Source organism: Macaca nemestrina, chromosome 9 (assembly GCF_043159975.1).
Source record: "Macaca nemestrina isolate mMacNem1 chromosome 9, mMacNem.hap1, whole genome shotgun sequence".
NCBI classification, from domain to species: Eukaryota; Metazoa; Chordata; class Mammalia; order Primates; family Cercopithecidae; genus Macaca; species Macaca nemestrina.
The window spans coordinates 1,144,496-1,164,690 of NC_092133.1; the positions used below are offsets into that span (position 1 = coordinate 1,144,496).

At 53.1% G+C, this 20,195-nt stretch overlaps 1 protein-coding gene and 1 long non-coding RNA gene across 5 annotated transcripts in view; one reads left to right on the plus strand and one right to left on the minus strand.

The window, feature by feature from the left end:
- LOC105471065 (inositol polyphosphate-5-phosphatase A) overlaps positions 1-11,774 on the minus strand; it is a 248,908-nt gene extending 237,134 nt beyond the window's left edge. Inside the window, exon 1 of one of the 4 annotated variants that reach the window (XM_011723416.3) lies at positions 11,392-11,774. In XM_011723416.3, the coding sequence (XP_011721718.1) occupies positions 11,392-11,466 (75 nt within the window). In that variant the 5' untranslated portion in view covers positions 11,467-11,774. Of the gene's footprint in view, positions 1-7,090; positions 7,130-9,544; positions 9,596-9,756; positions 9,832-11,391 lie in introns of those variants that run through there. The other 3 variants (XM_011723425.2, XM_011723445.2, XM_071068898.1) reach the window with 3 other exon arrangements.
- A 344-nt stretch (positions 11,775-12,118) lies between these two features.
- On the plus strand, positions 12,119-17,372 carry LOC105471047 (uncharacterized). The gene is made up of 3 exons (XR_980937.3): positions 12,119-12,839; positions 16,495-16,651; positions 17,041-17,372. It is a non-coding gene; the product is annotated as an uncharacterized lncRNA (long non-coding RNA).
- The last annotated feature ends 2,823 nt before the right edge of the window (positions 17,373-20,195 follow it).

A 20,195-nucleotide genomic window follows, 5' to 3' on the forward strand; every position in this document is an offset into this window, starting at 1 on the left:
CAGAAATGAGAGTTAAACCGCAAGATGCCACCACACAGCCATAATTAAAAAGACAAATGCCACCAAGTGCTGGCATGAGGCAGAACAGCTAGAGTCCTCCCACACCACTTGACGGGGCATGAATGGGGCAGCAACTATGGGAAGAATTGAGCAGCTCCTGGAAAGACAGCCACAGAGTGACCGCTCGGCCAGCCCTAGAGCAGTTACACCCTCGTCCACATAGGCACGTGTATATTCGTAAACAGCACACCAGCCACAATAGCCCCAATGTCCATCCATGGGCGACTGGAGAAACAAGGTATGCCTCCACACAGGGGACGCTGCTCAGCCATGAAACAGGGCAGATGAGCCCAGACGCAGTGGCTCACACCTGTCATCCCAGTGCTTTGGGAGGCCAAGGTGGGAGGATCACTTGGGGCCAGGAATTCGAGACCAGCCTGGGCAACAGAGCGAGATCCCATCCCTACAAAAAATTGTAAAAGCCTGGCGTGGTGGCTGTGCCTGTGGCCCCAGCTACTCAAGAGGCTGAAGCAGGAAGAATGCTTGAGTCCAGGGGTTTGAGGCTTCGGCGAGTGGTGACTGCACCACTGCACCCCAGCCTAAGTGAAAGTAAGATCCTATCTCAAAAAAAAAAAAAAAGCCAGGTAAACTGTTGATATGCAAAGCATGTCAATACAAATCTTGAAATACTGCGTTATGCTAAGTCAAAGAAGTCAGATGTATGAAAACAACACATCCTATGGTTCACGATAGGATGTGAACCACAATAGGATATGAACCCTCGGTGCAGGCCAACTGGCGGGACAGAGAGCAATTGTGGCCCAGGGCCAGGAGCAGGGACTGAGGAGGGAAGTGTCTCAAAACTGAGCTGCGGTGATGGTTACACATCGCAAATATTTTCTCAAAGTCAGTGAACCACACACTCACACTGGGTGAACTGCACGCTATTCAAATCCCAGGTAAATAACACTGTTAAATGCACAAACACAAAAGCCAACCAGATCTCGGAACCCCCCAGGCCTCGCCCTCTTCGCCGGGTGCGAGGCAGGAGCAGAGCCAACTCCAGGGCCACTGGCAACAGGCAGCAGAGGCCTGGCCTGGCCTTTGGTGATTTCAACACCCCCTCCCCTGGCCCCACTGACCTCCTGAGCATGGCATCTGTGGCTGCAAACACCACCACGGTCCAGGGACTACCGGATCCACAGCTCCTCCAACTCCCTTCCAGCTGCATTGGCCCCATCCCACCCCCACACCCATTTCAGCAGAACCCGAAGGGGAGGCCAAGGCGAGCGGATCACAAGGTCAGGAGTTCGAGACCATCCTGGTCGATATGGTGAAACCCCGTCTCTACTAAAAACACACAAAAAAATTAGCCGGGCGTGGTGGTGCGCGCCTGTAATCACAGCTACTCAGGGGGCTGAGGCAGGAGAATTGCTTGAACCCGGGAGGCGGAGGTTGCGGTGAGCCGAGATCACGCCATTGCACTCCAGCCTGGGCGACAGAGGGAGACTCCATCTCAAAAAAAAAAAAGACACCATGGTCCCTGCCCCAGACGCTGCTGCCCAAAGGTCAGCACACCTGAGGGTGACGCCGCAGTCATGGTAAAACACAGTATGACGGGCAGGGAGCTTGGGACTAGCTCGGTGGGTCACCAGGAACACTTCACAGGGCTGGGGGACGTGGGCTGTCCCTTGAAGAGGGAGAGAAATCCTGCTTGCCCAGGCGAGGCGTCCAGGAGGAACCCCTTGAAAATTGAGCCCCTCAAGCTGAGGCATGAAGGTGTGAAAAACCAAGTCCTGTTCAGGCCACAGGCACTTGGGTGGAGAAGGAGGAGATGGGAGGTCAGCCCAGGGCAACGGCGAGGATGAGGTGCCCGGCCTCCCGGGAATCCCAGATGCCAGGCAGGTGGTCAGAGACAGGTGCTCCCTCCCAGTCATATTCACCACAGGGAGCTGGGCCTGGGCTCGCAGAACCACACACCACCCAGGCAGCCGAGTGCACTGCTCAGCCTGGACCACACGCCACTGACAGAAGCAAAGGCCAGGCTGTTACCCAGAGGCCGCGAGAGCACCCGACGTCAGGAAGAGGATGGAGAGAGCCCCTCTAGGGACACCTGATGGCAGTAATGCCTCACTCGGCCCAAAGGCTGACGGTCCAGAAACCATGTGACAGCTACGCCCTCCCTGGCCATCCTGAGCCACCATGCAAGGTGGGATTCCTACTCCCTGGGCACGGACACGCTGACAGGTGGGGCACGGACAGGCTGACAGGTGAAACACAGCCCAATGCCACACGTGCAAGGAGGGGAGGGGCCTGCCCCGCATCCACATGGACCTGGACTGTGGCCTCGCACCTGGCACTGAAGGCGGGATTTCCTCTCCACAGGGACTTGGGCCAAAGTCAAGTCTCTGGTTCTTTAATCTCCTCTGGTTCCTGGAATGAGGACCAGTCATGCAGGACCCCGAGAGGGGAGGACACAGAAAGGAAGGCCGTCTGCGGCAGATGACACAGCCTGCTGACCAGGGCCAGGCCTGGGCTCTGCTGAGCAGGAAACAGAGTCTGCCCCTGCCAGAGTGCAGTCCTGGTGCCCACAGGAACAAAGGCAGGGCCAGGCAAGACCAGCCAGGCAGGCCCAGGCAGAAACGTGAGGGAAAGGCCAGGAAGAACAGTAGCTGGGCAGTCACATGGGGACAAGGGGACAGGCCAGAGCCCAGAGGGCCCGGGGTCTGCAGTGCACCCAGGAAGAGGGGCAGTTCCGTGCAGGCTACACAGATCTGCAGACCCAGGAGACCCCACACAGAGACACCTGGGACAATTCAGCGTGGGAAAGAGGCGGGGAAGGGGCTGGGGGAAGGGGCCGCGGAAAGCCAGCCGAGGCAGCCCTGCTAAGCCCTCGCCCACCTTCCAAGACACAGAAGGGGCAGCACACCCCTGACACAGCAACCAGCTGATCCCCAGCAACCCCTAAAAAGGAGTCTCAAACTCCTGTCGGAGAGAAGGACCAAGAAGACAACCGGCTTAAGGTCACTGAGACCCACCAGTGGGTCAGCGTTCAAGTAACAGGCTGATCCGGAGGCCATGCTCCTGGAGGTGGGGCTGCTCTCACTCACGACAGGGAAAAACCAGAAGCGGCATCTTCTGAGCCTGGAGTGGCAGCAGAGTGCCTTCCCGACACTCAGGGCACACGACTGGGAAATCACTTCTGCACCAACAATAACACTCCTGCGGGCTGGGAGCGCCATCACCCCAGACCCACCCCAGAAGTGGTGCCCAGCCCCAGCCCACCCAGGGCGACTGGTGGCTTCCACATCCTCGGGAGTGTGCTTGTCACGTGAGCACGTGGCGTGACACGCTGAGGGCTGCAGGCTCCAGAACGTCCCCAGATGCCTCCGCCACTCACCCCAACACAACAGTGCTGCCGGCCCTGTACACAGGCAGGACCTGGTGGACGCTCCCCCAGAGCCATTTCCACGTCTCCAAACACACCTTTAACGTTAGAGCCTAAAGAGTGGACACAGTGCAGGCGCCATCCACACTCTTGTCACCTCAGTCCGAGCGGAGGCAGCAGCCACGACTGAGGCAGTCGGCCTTCCCAAAAGCCAAGCCTGCAGCCAGCGCTCAGAGCTCCACAGAGCAGGAGGAGCTCGGAAAAGGCCAGATCTGAGCCCACGGCAGCACCAGCCAGACCTGGCAGGGCGGGCCTTGGGGCTCCAGAGCCTCTGAGCCCAGTTCCTGGTTCCCACCGGGCTCTGAGATTCCCAAGTGTCCCAATTAATGGCCCTGAGCAAAGGAAGGCGGAACTCGACAGCCACTTTCAGGTCTGCATGGGGACAGCCTGCCTGTTCCGCCTGCTCTTCCCCTAGGGCCCCCACAAGTATTTCACCGGAGTGCGCTCACATCAGAAGGACCCGCCCAGGAAACAGCGGGGACACCCTGGCAGGGGCAGTGGGGCACAAAGTGGCAGGTGGAGAGATGCCCACCCTCCTCCGCCTGGACCCCATTCCCGGATGGAGACCACCTCCCTGGAGGCTGTCCCTCTGTGAGCCCCACAGCTCAGAGAGACCTGCCCTCTCCTGCCCCAAGCAGCCCTCTCAGCCACCCCAATCCGGGCAAAGCCTTCCTTCCAAATGCCACTCCAGCCCCGGACAGAGGGGCTCTACATGTGATGCTTCACGCTGGGGCAGGCCCGGGTCTGGATTTCTGTAACTTCTGAATTAGACCCAACAAGCCCACGGAAACACCCCAGTACCGGCCTCTTCCCTGAGAATCAGGCCCCCACCAAGCACAGCCATCTAGGAGCTGCGCGGGGCCCTCTGCCGTGCTCCACCTGCCCCACACCTCCACACGGACAGGCACTCCTCAGTGGCGCTGGCCAGAGCAGGGCTTCTGGGAGCAGTGCGGGCGACAGGGACGGACGTGACCACGCCTACGTGCAGACATTCTCACAACACTGCCCGACAGGTCGATCTGGGTGCTTACTTCAAAACATGAGGAATCGTTAATATTTCAAACCAAAGAAGTCCCACCCCCACCCCCAACCCGAGTGATCTAAACTCTCTCCTCAGCAACTCTAGAGACTGATAAAAACAGGAAGTAAACGGGGGATGAAAGTTTGTGAGCAGAGAGAACACGGCTGTTCTCAAAGGCTGAATCCGTAACAATCCAAAGAGCACGGCCTGCTGCATCCCAAATGCCAGGGCCGGAGGGAGAAGGGCACACAGAGCTGGGAAACAGAGAACTGCCAGGTTTATTCCAAAAGTCTAAAAATCAAGGACAGACCCGAAATGATGCTGTGTAAGGTGAGCAGGTGTTCAAGACGTGGTTTCCTGAGGTGGCAGAAGTAGCTCCTGTACCCTGTGGCCAGGGCCGGAACCACAGTCGGATTTAACCCTCCCTGCCTGGAGACAGACGATCCTGCCCCTTATAAGCTCTGGCAAACAGGTCATAATTCTCCCAGGGAAAGTGCACTGAGATCTTGAGTCAGAGACAGCAATGCAAAAAAAAAAAAAAGGCTGCTGAGACACCTCCAGCCACGCCCACGGCTGCACAGAGGAAGGGAGGGCACCTGCAGAAGACGCTGAACCAAAGGCCGCCCCCATCCTCTCCATCCTCTGTGCCCAGCACACAGGGAGGAAGACAGCTGCCTCCGAAATGAGGACGCCCCAACCTCCTTGAGAGCTGGCACTCTGCTCCGGCTGGAGCAGCAGAGCAGGGCCCCACCTACTGCAGGCTGGCATCCTGGCTGTGCGCTTCTCCCTGGGAGTGGGCACCCACACAGAGGTGGCACTTACGGCCATGCGTCTAGATGAGGTTCCAGGAAGGGAGAAGGGTGGCCAGCCTGAGCCCAGGGGCGCCAACACCGAGACGTACAGAAATCTGAACCCTGGGACTCTGCTGGTAGGGATGTGACATGGTGCAGCCACCGTGGACTGCCCAACAGGCCCTCGAGGGTTAAATACAAACTCACCACGTCACCCAGCAATGCCATGACTATACACACCCAACAGCACTGAGAACGCATGTTCGCCTAGGGATGTCTGCACAGATGCGCACAGCAGCACTCTTCACCAGAACCGGAAGGTGGGAACGGGCCAGACATCCACAGCTGACGAGCACAGAAACAAAACCCGGTGTATCCACACAATGGAATAGTATTCAGCCATAAACATGAATAAAGAGACTCGGCACTGTGTCTCATGCCTGTAAGCCCAGCACTTTGGGAGGCCAAGGCCAGGGGATCACTTGAGGCTAGGACTTTGAGACCAGCCTAGGCAGCACAGTGAGACCCCATCTCCTCAAAAAGTAAAAAAAAAAAATTAGCTGGGCATAGTGGTGCATGCCTGTACTCCCCATTATTCAGGAGGCTAAGGCAGGAGGATCACTTGAAGCCAGGAGGTCAAGGCTACAGTGAGCTGTGATCACACGACTGTATTCCAGTCTGGGTGACAGAGCAAGACCCTGTCTCTATAATAAGAAAGACAGACGGAGGAAGGAAGGAAGGAAGGAAGGAAGGAAGGAAGGAAGGAAGGAAGGAAGGAAGGAAGGAAGGAAGGAAGGAAGGAAGGAAGGAAGGAAGGAAGGAAGGAAGGAAGGAAGGAAGGGAAGGAAGGAAGGAGGGAAGGAAAGAAGGAGGAAGGGAGGGCGGGCGGGCGGGCAGGCAGGCAAGCAAGCAATGAAGGACTGATGCATGCTGCAACATGGACACTTTTAACATATGCTCAGTGAAAGCAGCCAGATCAAAGGGCAGTGTCTGATTCCATGTAGGTGAAACGCACGGGACAGGCAAATCCACAGAGATGAAAACTGACTGCAGGGGGTGGGGGAACTGGGGGACATGAGGCTTAGGTGCTAATACAGCTTCTTTTTGAGGTAATAAAAATGTTCTAAAATTGCCTGTGGTGACAGTCGCACACCCTGTGGATATACTGAAAACCAGTGAACTGTACACCTCATATGGGTGAAAGGGCTGGGTGTGACAGCTCACACCTGTGATTCCAACGCTCCCGGAGGCAGAGGTGAGAGCATTGCTTGAGCCCAGGAGTTTGAGCCCAGTCTGGGCAACACAGCAAGACCCCATCTCTACAAAAAATAAAAATAAAAAAATCAGCTGGGTGTGGTAGCGTGCACCTGTGGTCCCAGCTACTTGGAAGGCTGAGGTGAGAGGATGGCTTCAGATCACTTCAGCCCAGGAGTTCAAGGCTGCAGCGAGCCACCGCACTCCAGCCTGGGCTGTTTAACAGAATGAGTCCTTGTCTCAAAACTAAAAAGAAAAGGAAAAAGAAATGGGTGAGGGACATGGTGTGTGCATTCCGTCCCAGCACAGTCATTACCAACTGAAACGTCCCTGAAGAAAAAGGAGGATCCACGGAGGGAGCAAAAGTTCAGGCCAGTCACCGCCAGCTGGGCACCACCCGCACCCAGCCCTGGGCCCTGCTGTGCAGGAGTGCTGGGGCGGAGGCCTGGAGAAGGACACGGAGGGGAGACCCCCCCACCCCACTCGAGGGCTGCCATGGAAGAGAGTCAGGATGTCCTGCAGTGGCTGGAGGGAACATGGAGTTCAGAGTTTTCAAGGTGGGAGAGAGGGCAGTACCTTTGATGTTGCCAGGAACCACATGGCAAAGAGGGCAATGCTGATGCTACCAGAGAGAGATGCCAGCCTGCACTGCTGACCATCACCGACTCCACACCCACAGCAGCTCCGCCACCTCCACACTCTTCCAGGGCAAATCAACACCTGCTGACTGCAAGGCCCTCAGGTCCCTGCCAGCGAGCACTTGCCGAGCCCACTCTCACAGCCGTTCTGCAACCCCGGGTCTGGGCAGAGGGACAGGGCTGCCCGGGAGCTGACTAAGCAAAAAGGCAAACCAGCTCAGAACTGACTTAGCTGTGAGCAAGGAGCAGGAAGGGCCGCCAGGCAGATACCCGCCAGTGGGCTGTGCTCTCAGAATCAAGAAGCAGCCTGACCATGCAAGGGTGGGACGCAGTTATGACGCCACAGCTGGCAAGAATCTCACCTCCTCAATTCCCTTCTCATAAAAATGGAAGGAACCAAAAGCCAGAAACCTCACTTGTCAAAAAACCAGCCACATCAAAGCAAAACAATTAAATATGGACCCCGGTCACTTCTTTCCAAGCAAACGAGTAGTGACAGCAGGAGTCCAATTCAGGAATTAAAGACCAGCTGCAGGGCTCACTGAGGGCGGTCTGGCAGTCCATATAAGCAGCCTGGGAAAGTCCCAGGCACCCCAGCCACCTGGCCAGAGACAGGGGTGCCCATGACAGTTTGGGGAGGGAGGACTGGGCTGAGGAGGCCTTTTCACAGTTTGACTAGGTCAAAACTATTTCCATAATACTACAAAATGACTCCTCTTTCCATTCTCCTTGTCTCCTAGGGAAGAATGGCCAACACCTGAGGGGGTGCCTGTGCTGTGGGATGATGTCATCGCTCTGCCAGCTAGCGCAGCGAGCTACGTCTTCTCATGCAGTCTCAGCTCCCAATATGGGGAACACTGGTAGTTATAACCAACATAAACAGGAACTCTTTCGGGTCCTCCATAATTTCTAGGAACGTGAGGGATAAGGGCTTGGGGACCGGTACACTGTAAGGCATTTACCGCAACACTGTCTGCTGAGGGTCAGAAGCAACCCCAGTGGGGACAGCCCCGCAGCCCACAGCACAGCCATTCTGGGGCCACAAAGATGGAGTAACGACAAGCAAACAGGAGCTGCCGAGCAAGACTCTGTGTGGATCCCAGGATGCTACACACCACAGCTGAAGCTTATGCACACATTAAGTTTTAAGAGGGGTTACCTCTGTACCAGGGACAGTGGCTCACACCTGTAATCCCAGCACTTTGGGAAGCCAAGGCAGGCAGATTGCTTGGGCCCAGGAGTTCGAGACCAGGCTGGACAACATGGCAAAACCTGGTCTCTACGAAAATTAGGCATGGTGGCGCACGCCTGTAGTCCCAGCTACTCAGGACGCTGAGGTTCACCTGAGTCAGGGAGGTCGAGGCTGCAGGGAGTTATGACTGCACCACTACAGCACTCTAGCCTGGGTGACAGAATGAGACCCTGTCTTAAAAAAAAAAGTGGGGGGAGGAGGAGGGGCCTTATGAGGGGAGACTTTCAAAACTGCAAAAGCAAAAGCAAACCACCTGTCACTTGTGCACAAAAGGAAAACAGAGTCCGTCACAGGCTGGGACATCTGCTTCAGATTCAAACACCTTCCTCCTCGGAAGCGTGACCAGCTCCAGCCCTAGTCACAGGTGAGCCTGGCTTCCAACCCGATGAGACTGGGCAAGACAGATTCCTTCACCGCCTGAGCACTGCCTGAGCACGGGACGGGCTGCACAAAGGCAAACAGCATCACAAAGCAGGTCCCCTGAAATCCAGGACAAGCCAAGCAACCAAAACCTCCTTCACTCATGAATTCCCTTCCACCGGCCAGGTTTCTGGCCCACAAGTACCACACCCCAAAGCTCAACCAAGGAAGGGGGCCTGGGAATATGAGTGCCTGGCTGGTTTCCACTGAAGGAGGCTGGGTCTGGCCCCCAGGGACTGACCTGCACACATTAAGAAATCTTCGGACACAGACAGATACGTTTCCACTCAGCCCTGAAATCACAACGCACCTTTCAGAATTAACCTATGTGCTGTTGACCAAAACGAATGTTCCTTCCAAACATAAACATAATGCAAAATTCCACATAGCCTTTAAGAAAAATGAAAATTCAGAGAAACTATGTTGCTAAACAAAAGTGAATTAAGTTACCCAATTTAATATCAACAGAGATAAATATGTGTATACAATTGAAACACAAGAAAAATGCTAGAACTCAGAATCAAAGATTACTGGAAAGAACGTCTGCCCAGAAAAACTCTTTTCCCATTGAGACTAAAATGCCCCACCACGCTTAATGCTCCTGACATTTCTGAGGCTTTGAAGCCGCAGCTAACGGATCTGAATCATCTGAACAAACCATGCTACAGTGACATGTTACTGGAAAGCCTAGAATAGAACGCCAAATATACAGACACACACCCATGCCAGGCACTTTTGCAGAAAATGATCAAACATAAACCTAGATGAAGTTGTCCATAACAAAGTGTGAGGGAAAGCAGTTCGTCCCCAGCAGGTCAGTATAATACATGGGCACCTGGAAGTTAAAATAAGAAAAACAGAAAAACAGCGCCTTTTGTTAATAAAAACCAAACCTAGCCTGTGCATGAACTGAGCTTCATCAAACACTTCACCCATGCTTGCTGCCAGCAAAGACACAAGACCTCCTCCTGAAATGGAAACCACGCGTGCATCAGTGGCACACATCCGTCATAAAGCTGGTGCGGCGCCCCACTGTTCACCTAGGGAGGGAGGGAGGGAGCATCCGTGGCTCCACGGCCTCCATCTGGGCCACTTGGAGCCGCACTCTGCTTTATTTGGGTTGGCAGCACGAGTACCAACAGCAGGGTGGCACCGTGGCTGAAACGCCGAACTAGGTCAGCCTGGCCTGCCTCTGGGGAGCTCCCAGTGCGCCCTGAGCCTCAGCTCCCTGGTCTCTCCAGAGACGGGGGTGCCCCCAGGATCCTGGGTGGGACTGAGGCTTGGGTGGGAGGAGCCCTAGAAGGTAAAGGCCATAGGCAATCAGCATCCCCTCTCTGCCCCTAAAGAGCTTCTCAGCATCTTTTTCCTCAATAAATAAAAAATATAAAGTCCTACAGGGCTTTCAACAGACTTCCCTTATTTAAGAACTAAAGAGACACTAAGTGGCAGGGTTAAATGAGGGCACCCTATCCTCTGGCCTTGCAGGGACCGACGGACAGTGAGGCCGGCACCCAGGCATACAGGAGCTGGGGCTGACAGCCAGAGAGGAGGGCCTAGGCTCAGAGGACAGGGACCAGGGGTGGGAGTCAAGGGTTAGAGTTTGGGAAGCAGGCTCAAGGCCCAGGCTTAACGATCAGGATTCAGGATTCAGGATTCAGGATTCAGGGGCAGGAGCGTTTTGGAGAAAGGGGCCAAGGATGGGATCTAGGAACCAGAGTTAGGGGCAGGGTTCAGAATTGGGTTTGGGGCCTGACTCTGGAACCAGGGTTCCAGGTTCAGGGGTCGAGGACAGGGGTTCAGGGCCATAAGCTGGGGCCTGAGCTTGAAATTCAGGGTTCAGAGTCAGGCTAGATTGGCTTTAGGGGCAAGGACCACAGTATGAAGGCTGGGATTCTTGGGCTAGAATTCAGGGTTTGGGGAACAGGGACAGGAGGCTGGGGCCACAGCCCAGTGTCAGAAGTTCCTGGGTTAGTGTTTGTGGTTATGTTTCAGGGCTGGGGTCCAGGGCTCAGGGACCAGAGACAGAGGTTTGAGACCAGGTTCTGTAACCAGGGTTCTGCAGTCAGGATTTGTGATTCCAGTGACCATGGATCTGGGGTTCAGGGCCAGGGTTGGGGATGGGCATTCCAGGGCCAGGGTTCTGAGGATTCGGAAATCAGGGCTGGGGCAGGGTTTTGTGCGCACAGACCCGGTTTCTGGGGTTTGGGTTCCAAGGACTGTTAACAGGGGATCTGACAGGGTTTTAATATTGGAGTTTCCAGGTCAGGATTTGGAAACAGGAGTTCAGAGGCAGGGTCCCAGGGTCAACGGTCAGCTGCTGGAGGATGGGGTTCGGGGTTCAGGGCCCAGGTCTTCAGGTCTCGGGCTTGGGGATCAAGGGGTCTGGGCTCCCAGACTTGGGAATCAGGACAAGAGTCTGGGGTCCTGGGTACAAGGATCAGAGTCTGAGGCCTTGAGGTCTGGAGGTTCAAGGTCCAGGGTCCAGGGCTTGGAGTTCCGGACCCCGGGGTCAGGGTCGGGGGTCCCGGGCTTGGGGTCGGGGCCTGCCGCCGGCGCGGGGCACTTACGTCGTCGAAGAGCGAGCCCACGTTGGCCGTGACCAGCAGCACCGCGGTGCCCGGAGCGGCCGCCTTCCCCGCCATGGTGCCCGGGCGGCGCGGGCGCAGGGCTGGGCGGCGGCGGCGGCCGCTTCCTCCGGGACCGGCCGGCCGGGGTCTTCGCGGGGCCGCGGGGCGTCAGCTGCGCCGGGGGGCGGCCCCGGGGCGCATCGCGGGCTCGGCGGGTCGGCCGGGCCTGGCCGGGGCTCCGGCCTCGCGCTCGCTCGCTCGCTCGCTGCTCCGCGGCCCCGCGCCCGTCGCTCGCCGCCGCGCCTCACAGTGGCCCGCGCGCAGCCATTAGATCCGCTGGGAAAGTTCCCGCAGCCGCCGCCGACTCAGGCTGAGGGCAAGTCCCGCCCCTCGGAGCCGAGCCCAGGGCGGGGCCTGCGCGGGGCGGAGCCTGACTCGGGGTGGAGCCGGGCCTGGGGCGGGGCCCGTGCGGGGTGGAGCTAGGCCCGGGGCGGGGGCTTTGCGAGGGGGCGGAGCCTCGGGGGCGGGGCCTGAGCTGGGCTTAGGTCTGAACAGAGTGGGGCGGGGCCTGTGAAAGGGGCGTGGCCTGTGCGGAACTTGGGGCCCTCGTGGAGGCGGGGCCTGTCTCGGGGCGGGGCCCACGCGGGGGACTCCTGTGTCCGGCGGCCTGGTACTGGCCGCTCCTCCACTGCGCTCCTGTCAGTCAGGCCCGCAAGGACGCCGCGCCCCCGCTCCGCCCCCCGCACCGCGGCTGCGCACAGACTCCGCCCTTCGCACTTCTATGACGTCACGGCCCTGCTCCGGCCGCACCTCTTAAAGGGGCCGTGTGTTCCCGGCGCCGGCGGCGGGTGCGCGATCTTGCGGTTCCCGGGGGACCGTCCCGCCCCCACGAGTGCTCGGCCGCAGTGGTCCAGCAGCGTACCGGGCGTGCCGGGGAGGGAAGCCCACCGGGGCGGCGGCACTCGCACCTGCAGGGGCCGGGCCACGTGCGCCAGGCTCTCCCCGCAGACGGAGCCTGGATTGTGCAGCTTCCCGGCGCGTCCACCCGGCTCCCGAGCCGCGACTTCACTCACGAGGAGCGGCTGCGGCCCAGAGAAGACAGAGGGGAGGCGGCGTCAGGCCGGGAGTCCGCGGGGCGCACCCTGACGTCCCGGAGGCCAGGCTGGTCTCAGCGCGGGGCGTGCGGGGAACCCTCGCAGGGACTAAAGGGGCTCGGCGGGGAGAGGGGCTGGTGAGGGTCCAGGAGCGCAGAGCGCGGAGGAACAGCCGGCTCGGCGCGGGGCCCGGGGCAGCGATGCTGATCCTGGCCGCCGGAGGTGCCAGGGCACGGGCTGGACCCTGGGTCTGAGGCCGCGGGGACACCGCTGCCCTGAACAGGACAAGCTTGTAGACGGAGGAGGAGAACCACATTTTTCATCTTAAGCTTCTAGTAGCTACATTTTTTAAAGGTAACAAGTAATAGCCAAAATTAACAATATGTTTTACTTAACGCAATAGATAAATACATCATTCAACATGTAACCAGTATTTAACAACCTCAGTGAGATTCCTTCCCAGGAAGGCTTTGCACGGGCACCTGAGTCTTGGCAGCAGCTCACAAGGCCGCTTCCACTGATCTGCAGCCCTGTGTGGCCAGTGGCCACCATGCAGAGCAGGCACTCCAGAGGGTATTGTGGACACAGATTTAGGGGTGGCCAGGGCCTGGCAATGGGCTCTAGCGAGGCCAGTCTCCAGCTTCTTAGTAAACCGCCAAGGCAATGCCCAGTGACATCAAAAGGGGCTTGTTCTGTTCTAGGATGACACCCGCTGCCAGGGCAGCGTGAGAGGGAAGGTGCTGCAGGCTCGGGCCTCAGGCCTGCGCAGAGGCGGCATCACCAGCTTGTGTTAATACCTCCAGGGTTCCTCCTTACAGCCATACTGAGCCTGACTCCAGCAAAATCCATTTGATGTATAAACCAGTGTCTACTTTATTCAGTAGTTGCCTGCTACAGACTGAATTCTGCCACACACACACCTCCCCCAAGTTTATGGGTTGAAGCCCGAACCCCCAGTGTGACTGTGTTTGGAGGTGGGCTAGCGGGGGTAACTAGTGTTAAGTCTCACAACAGGGCTGGTGTTTAACAGAAAGAGCTCAGTGCTCTGCCCACCCTTACATGTGCAAAAGAAGCAGCAGTGTGAGTGAACAGTAGGAAGTTTCACCCCAACCAGCCACAAACCCCGCACCAGAAACCCAACGCTGTTGGAACTTGATCTTGAACTTCCAGCCTGCAGAACTGTAAGAAGTAAAAGTCTTGTTTCAGCCTCCCAGCCTGTGATATTTCACTACAGCAGCCGAAGCTGACTGACTTAGTGTCTTATTTTTCTTTTTAACAAAATCAGTACATGCCAAGGGTACCCTTAGTAGAAACCAAATGTGGGGGTGTCACTGATCCCTGGAACGTGCTTTCTGAGAAGGGACATTGCCTTTTCACCTCTCCCCACAGGCTGTGCCCTTACACCCTGCTGAGGCGGCATTCCCCCATCCCCTGTGCCCTCCCTGCTCCCTCCTCCTCTCCTCACCAGCCAGCTCCTGCCATGCCTGGACGCTGGCCTCTGTCCTTCTTCCAGGCAGACACCTCCTCTTTCCCATGCACCCCTCACCTACCACAGGTTCAGCCCCTCACAATTCTCCTGCCTCCTGTATCCCGTGCTCATTACCAGAGCCTCCAGAACCCAAGGGGTTGTGGCCTGGACCTCCCACTTCTGCATCCACTGCCCTGGGCGTAGCCTGGATGTTCTCATCAGCAATGACCACACCAAGCCTAAATCCAGGCGCCTTGCCCTCCCCACCACCTTCTCTCCTTCGGTTTCACTTCTGTGGAGCCTCATGGAAACCTACAGCCCATGCTGCTCCCATGCCTTCATTAGCCACCCCCCTAGCAGCCACACATGTGCACACCCACACAGAAACACATGCACATGCATGCACTTGCACGCACATGAACGTGCACATGTGCACACACAACCACGCATGTGCACACCTCTTTTTCCTGCCTTACTCTGCTTCTCTTTGAGGGTAGGGTCACTTTGTGCACCTACTCCCTCCCCTCTCCCTGCCCCCCTGCCCCCCACCCCCACACTCACCCAGCTGGCCACCAGGACTGATTTACTTGCTTACAGTGAACCTGAACCTAAATTAGAGAAAACTAAATTGGAGGGAAAACTAGAGAATACCTTATTCCCATGCCCCTGGCGTCTCCCAGGTCTCAAGCACACCCACGCTGAGCACTGGGCCTCCTGGCGCTGCGCATGTGCACTCTACCACTCCAAGAGGCCACTGCAACCTTCCCCTTCTCTAACCACCAACCACCCTCCCTGGAGGACATGTTTGCCCTTTGTTGAGGAAGGATTTGCAGTCTGGGGTTTTCCCACTGTCAACCTAAATAACAGAGAGAGACTCTCTAAAAGAAAATGAGATTTACTCGGGAACATTCATTGCGATAGAATATGTGTGCCATCGTATTTGGGTATGGGTCAAGGAAGGTAAAGGAAGACAAAGATATTCAAAGGAAACAGGAGGATTGCATCATTGTTTTGAATCAATGATCCTTGGCTACAAGGATCGCCAGGAAGGATGGTGCCAGTCTGAGGCTGGATAGGCAGCTGCTGGGCAGATGTCCTCCCATAAGTGTTTGTGTGTGTAAGTTGTGATGATCTTTGTGCACGGCTGTGATTTTTGTAGTCTTTTGTGATCATTCTTGCTATCAAGCGTGTCTGCATGAGAACCCTCCCTTCATGCCCTTCCGCGGTCTATATGTATATGTCAGGGTTTTTAATACCAGTGACTCCATTTGGATTCTGACAGTGTTCACGGCACTAAGTCGACACGCCTAGCATCTGGTGTCTGTCCTGCATGTCTCCATGCTGCTGCATGGAATGAGGTGCCTGTCCCCGCCCAAGGCCACCCCCTCCTGGGTCACACTGACAGTTCACAAGCATGCTGTGGTCTCTCAGATCTCTGGAAGCCTCCAGCCTATGCCCCTCCATTTTCCTCCCCTCTCTCTGCTCTCCTTGCTGCAAATCTTGTCCTAAAAGTCTGCCCATCTCTGCCCCGCATGCCAATGGACCACTCTTTTCCAGGCCCTCGAATTGTGCTTCTCATGCCCACACCCCATGGCGCATCCTAATTCAAGGGCCAGCCCCCCAAGGCCTGATCGCAGCTGACCTTCTGATATGGTTGACCACTGGCTCCCTCCTGGAAGCGAGCTTGGCCCTGGCGTTTGTTTTATTCCTGCTCTTCCCTCCCACCTGCGCTGACCACCCCCAGTCTCCTCTGCTGGCTCCCTTCGTGTTCACCCAAGTTCTGGGGCCCTGGGGTCCTGGGTGTGCCCTTCCTGTGTTCACTTTCTCCCAGCTGACCTCGCTGGGCCCTCACCTTAGATCACATTGGCATGCCGACTGCTGCATGGGTATGGCAGACCTGTCACTATGCCTGGGGCCCGGCTCTCCTGTGTTCAGAAAGACATTGGCCACTTGTATCACCTGTGTTAAAAGCCACACTCATGAAACCAGGTGAGAGGGAGGATGCCTCTCCCTTGTGTGCCCTTCTTCACCCTTGAAATATTGCCCCGTGTCTTTGCTCCTTTGCCAAAATAATAATAGTAATGAGTTTCCTAAAGCCCTGTTTACCCGGCTGAAGGAGATCCTGGGCCCACCTAGTCTGCAAGGGGCAGAGACGGAGGTGGGGAGCAGAGTCTGCCCGATTTTCCTCCTCCTACCATGGATGAATTCCTCAGCAGCTGCCAACCCTCTTCAACCTGGTCAACCACTTGGCCCAATTCTCTTGGTCTCCCAGGAGGGAAATTCGGCCCAAGTCTATTAAACAACTATATGTTGTGAGCTTTTTAAAAAGGACAGCACTAAATATTGCATTGTCACTTAGTTTAAGACAGTAACCAGTTTGCTTATGGATTCATAGTTATCAGAGGCTTCCAGCCCGCATCCCTCATGCATGTCCACAGCACATTCAGAAGGTGCCCCGTGGCATGTTTGTGTCTAGCATTGCACAGCTGTGAAGTGCGTTTCAATCATCTAATAATCATCGATCTTCAATACTCCTGCCAGGTGGATCAGCCTTACTCCATTCCATATAAAAACACTGAGGTTAAGTGACTCACTCAAGATAATTGTCTGCAGACAAAGCATGGCTAGATGCACAGTGAAAGGAATCCAGGGCTCTATCCTCTTTGGGAGGGGCTAGACCTGGTCACTTCAGGCAGAGGTATGTAGCCATTAGTAAGCTCTGATGCACCCGAAATTCATCTAGAATGGGAGCTGATGAATTATGGGGACACTTTCCTCATTAATCAGCTTAGTAACAGTTATCGTTTTTCAGGAAGGAATTGTGTATGAGGGGTTTACATTTCCTATTTCTAATCCTTACAGTGGTCTTACAAGGTGTGTATGTCTGTTTTACATATAAGGAAACCAAGGCTGTAGAATTAAGAAGCTTACCAACCTCACACAGCCTCTAGGATACCTAGCCAAGAACAGAGCCCAACTAGGACTCCAAGCCAGCTGGCCCAGGCAGCACCATGCAGCTTAACCTCCGTGCACGCATGCATTCATTCAATTTATTTAATGCATTCTCTGTGCTGTGCACTATTCTAGACACCAGGGATGAGATGGTGAAAAACAAGACAGAAAAAGACACTGTCCTCAAGAAGCTGCGATTCCAGCAGCAGGAGCAGGCTCGAAGCAGGTGCAGGGTCATTCAGATCACGTGACATCATGCCAGCCTCCTGCACGTTTCTTTGTAAAGGTCACATGCTCATCGTAGCATGATGAGCCTTGAAACTTTTCAGTATAGAAGCCATCTGCTCAACATTTTAAAACTACAGAGCAGGATACAGAGTATTCAAGGAAGAATGCTCACTCACAATTTCACTCCAAATAAGCCAAGCACTGTCACTGTTTTGATAATATTTCTGTCGAGTTTTGTTTATGCTTAGCTTTATAGTGAGCACTCTGATCATTCCATATACACAGTTTTGATGCCTTTAAAAAAGCCAACATTAGAACATAAATCCTTTCTGATTCAACTGAAAACTCTAAATGTTTTTAATGCCAATGTAATAGTCACCTGATAGACACGGTGATTTACCTAACTGATGACACCATATTGTTGTAAGTTAAGGTTGTTTTCAATGCTGCGTGATTAGAAAAATGGCAGGATGAACATCTTTGGACTTAAGCATTTTCAGTTCTTAGGATTCTTTTCTCAGTATAGTTTCCAATAATTAAAATGTTATAAAGGGTACAAATAAAGAGCACGAAAACACAAAATGTGTAAGATGCAGATAAAGCAGTGCTTAGAGGAAAATATATAGCTTTAAATGCCTATTTCAGAGGAGAAGAAAAAATGTAAAAATCAATGTCCTACAATTCCAAATTAATAAGCTAGAAAAAGCAAATTAAACCCAAACTCACTATAAAAGAGGAAATAAGAAAGATAAGAGTGTAATCAATGAAACAGGAAGCAAACAAGACAGGAAATAAATAAAACCTAAAAGCTGGTTGTTTAAAATAATAAAATTAATAAACCAGGTCAGGCACAGTGGCTTCAGCCTGTAATCCCAGCACTTTGGGAGGTCAAGGCAGGCAGATCACTTAATCCCAGGAGTTTGAGACCAGCCTGAGCAACATGACAAAACCCTGTCTCTACAAAGAATACAAAAAATTGGCCTGGTGGCACGTGCTTGAGTAAGCCAGCTACTCAGGAGGCTGAGGTGGGAGGATTGCCTGAGTCTAGAAGGTAGAGGCTGCAGTGAGCCATGATTGTGCCACTGCTCTTCAGCCTGGGCCACAAAGTGAGACCCTGTCTCAAAAAAAAAAAAAAAAAAAAATTAAATCAATGAACCAAACCAATATCTAGAATGATGAGGGTGATGCAGAAAGGCAGAAACAGAGACATAAGTTACTAATATGTGTAAGGAATGAGAAAGGAGACATTACTACAGACCCTACACACTTTAAAAGGTAGTAAGAGAATAAAAAACTATGTGTCAACACACCAACAATTTAGATGAGATGGACCAATTTCTTGAAAGACACAAACTACAAAAACTCATTCAAGAAGAAAAGCTGCTCTGAATAGCACTCTATTAAAAATTTTGAGTCTATGATTTAAAATCTTCTCACAGGGAAAATCCTAGGCCCAGATGGCTCCAATGATGAATTCTGTCAGACATTTGAGGAATAAATAGTAACAATTCTAGACAAACCCTTCCAGAACAATGAGGGGAGGAGTGGACTATTTCCCATTCAGTCAGTGAAGTTAGATTTCTCTAATCCCAAAATTAGACAAAGACAATACAAGAAATGTAAACACCAGTATACTTCATGAACATCACCGCCAAATTCCTCAGGAAAATATTGGTAAATCTTGTCAATATGCAAAAAGGGTAATGCATCATGCCCAAGTAGGTTTTATCCAAGGAAGATAAGATGGGATTGAGATCTGAAAATCAATTTAATACACCCTATTAATAGATTAAGAAAAAAATATGATCAGATCAATAGATATAGAAAGGCAGTTGACAAAATTCAATATCCTCTTATAAGAAACACTCTTCATGAACTAAAAATAAAGGAGATTTCTTAAATCTGATGAAATGAATCTATTGGAAAATTACAGATAACACAGTTAGTGCTGAAAGATTCAACACTTGCCCCCAAGGTTGCGAACAAGGCAAGGATGTCTGCGCTCACCCCTTCTATTCTACTTGACATTGTACTAAGGTCCCAGTCTGTAGAATAAAATAAGAGAAAGAAATAAAAGTCATACAGATTGGAAAGGAAAAAATAAAACTGCCTTTGTTTTCAGGTAACGGGATGATCTGCATAGACTATCCTAAGAGACCTGCAAAACATACGTACTACTAGATAAGTGAATTTAACAAGGTCATGGAGTACAAGTCAATATTTTTTAAATGTATTGTTGTATGTTATAAATGAACACTGGAAAATAAAATTTATAATTGCATAAAATTTTAAATATATAGGAATAAGTGTAATATAAGATATACGAGACTTTTACAAAATCTACAGAACATGGCAGGTTAAAATGTAAGTATCTAAGTAAATGGAGATAAACCATGTTCACGGATTGCAAGACAGTCATGTTAAGCTGTCAGTTTTCCTCAGTTGATCTATAGGTTTAACATAATCTCGGCTTCCTCCTCCTCCTTCTCCTCCTCCTTCTTTTTCTTTAGAAATGACAGCTAAAATGTAGATGGAAATGGAAAGGTCCTAGAATAGCTAAAAGAGTTTCAAAAAAGAACAAAGGTGAGATAAACTACCTGATTTCAGAACTTATACAGCTGCAGTTGAGATGGTTTGTGCTGGCATAATGGTAGGTGCACACGCAGATCAATGGAACAGAATAGAGAAGCCAAAAGCAGACCAAGCTGATTTCAACAAAGGTTTCAGTTTGGTGGGAAAAGAGCAGTCTTAACAAATGGTGCTGGTGTCACTGTATACCCATATGGAACAAAGTGAATCTTGACATACCCCAAATTCACAAAAATTAGCTGGGTGTGGTGGTTCCAGACCAGCTTGGGCAACATGGACTTTGTCCCCCAAAAATAAAATTAACTAAAAACAGATCATAGTCCCAAACACAAAAGCTAAAGCTGAAAATCTAGAAACATATGAGAATATTTTTGAGACTTTTGGGCAGGCAAAGATTTGTTAGAGAAGACATCAGAAAACACCATAAAAGAAAAAAATGAATAAACTGCACTTCATCAAAATTTCAAAACTGT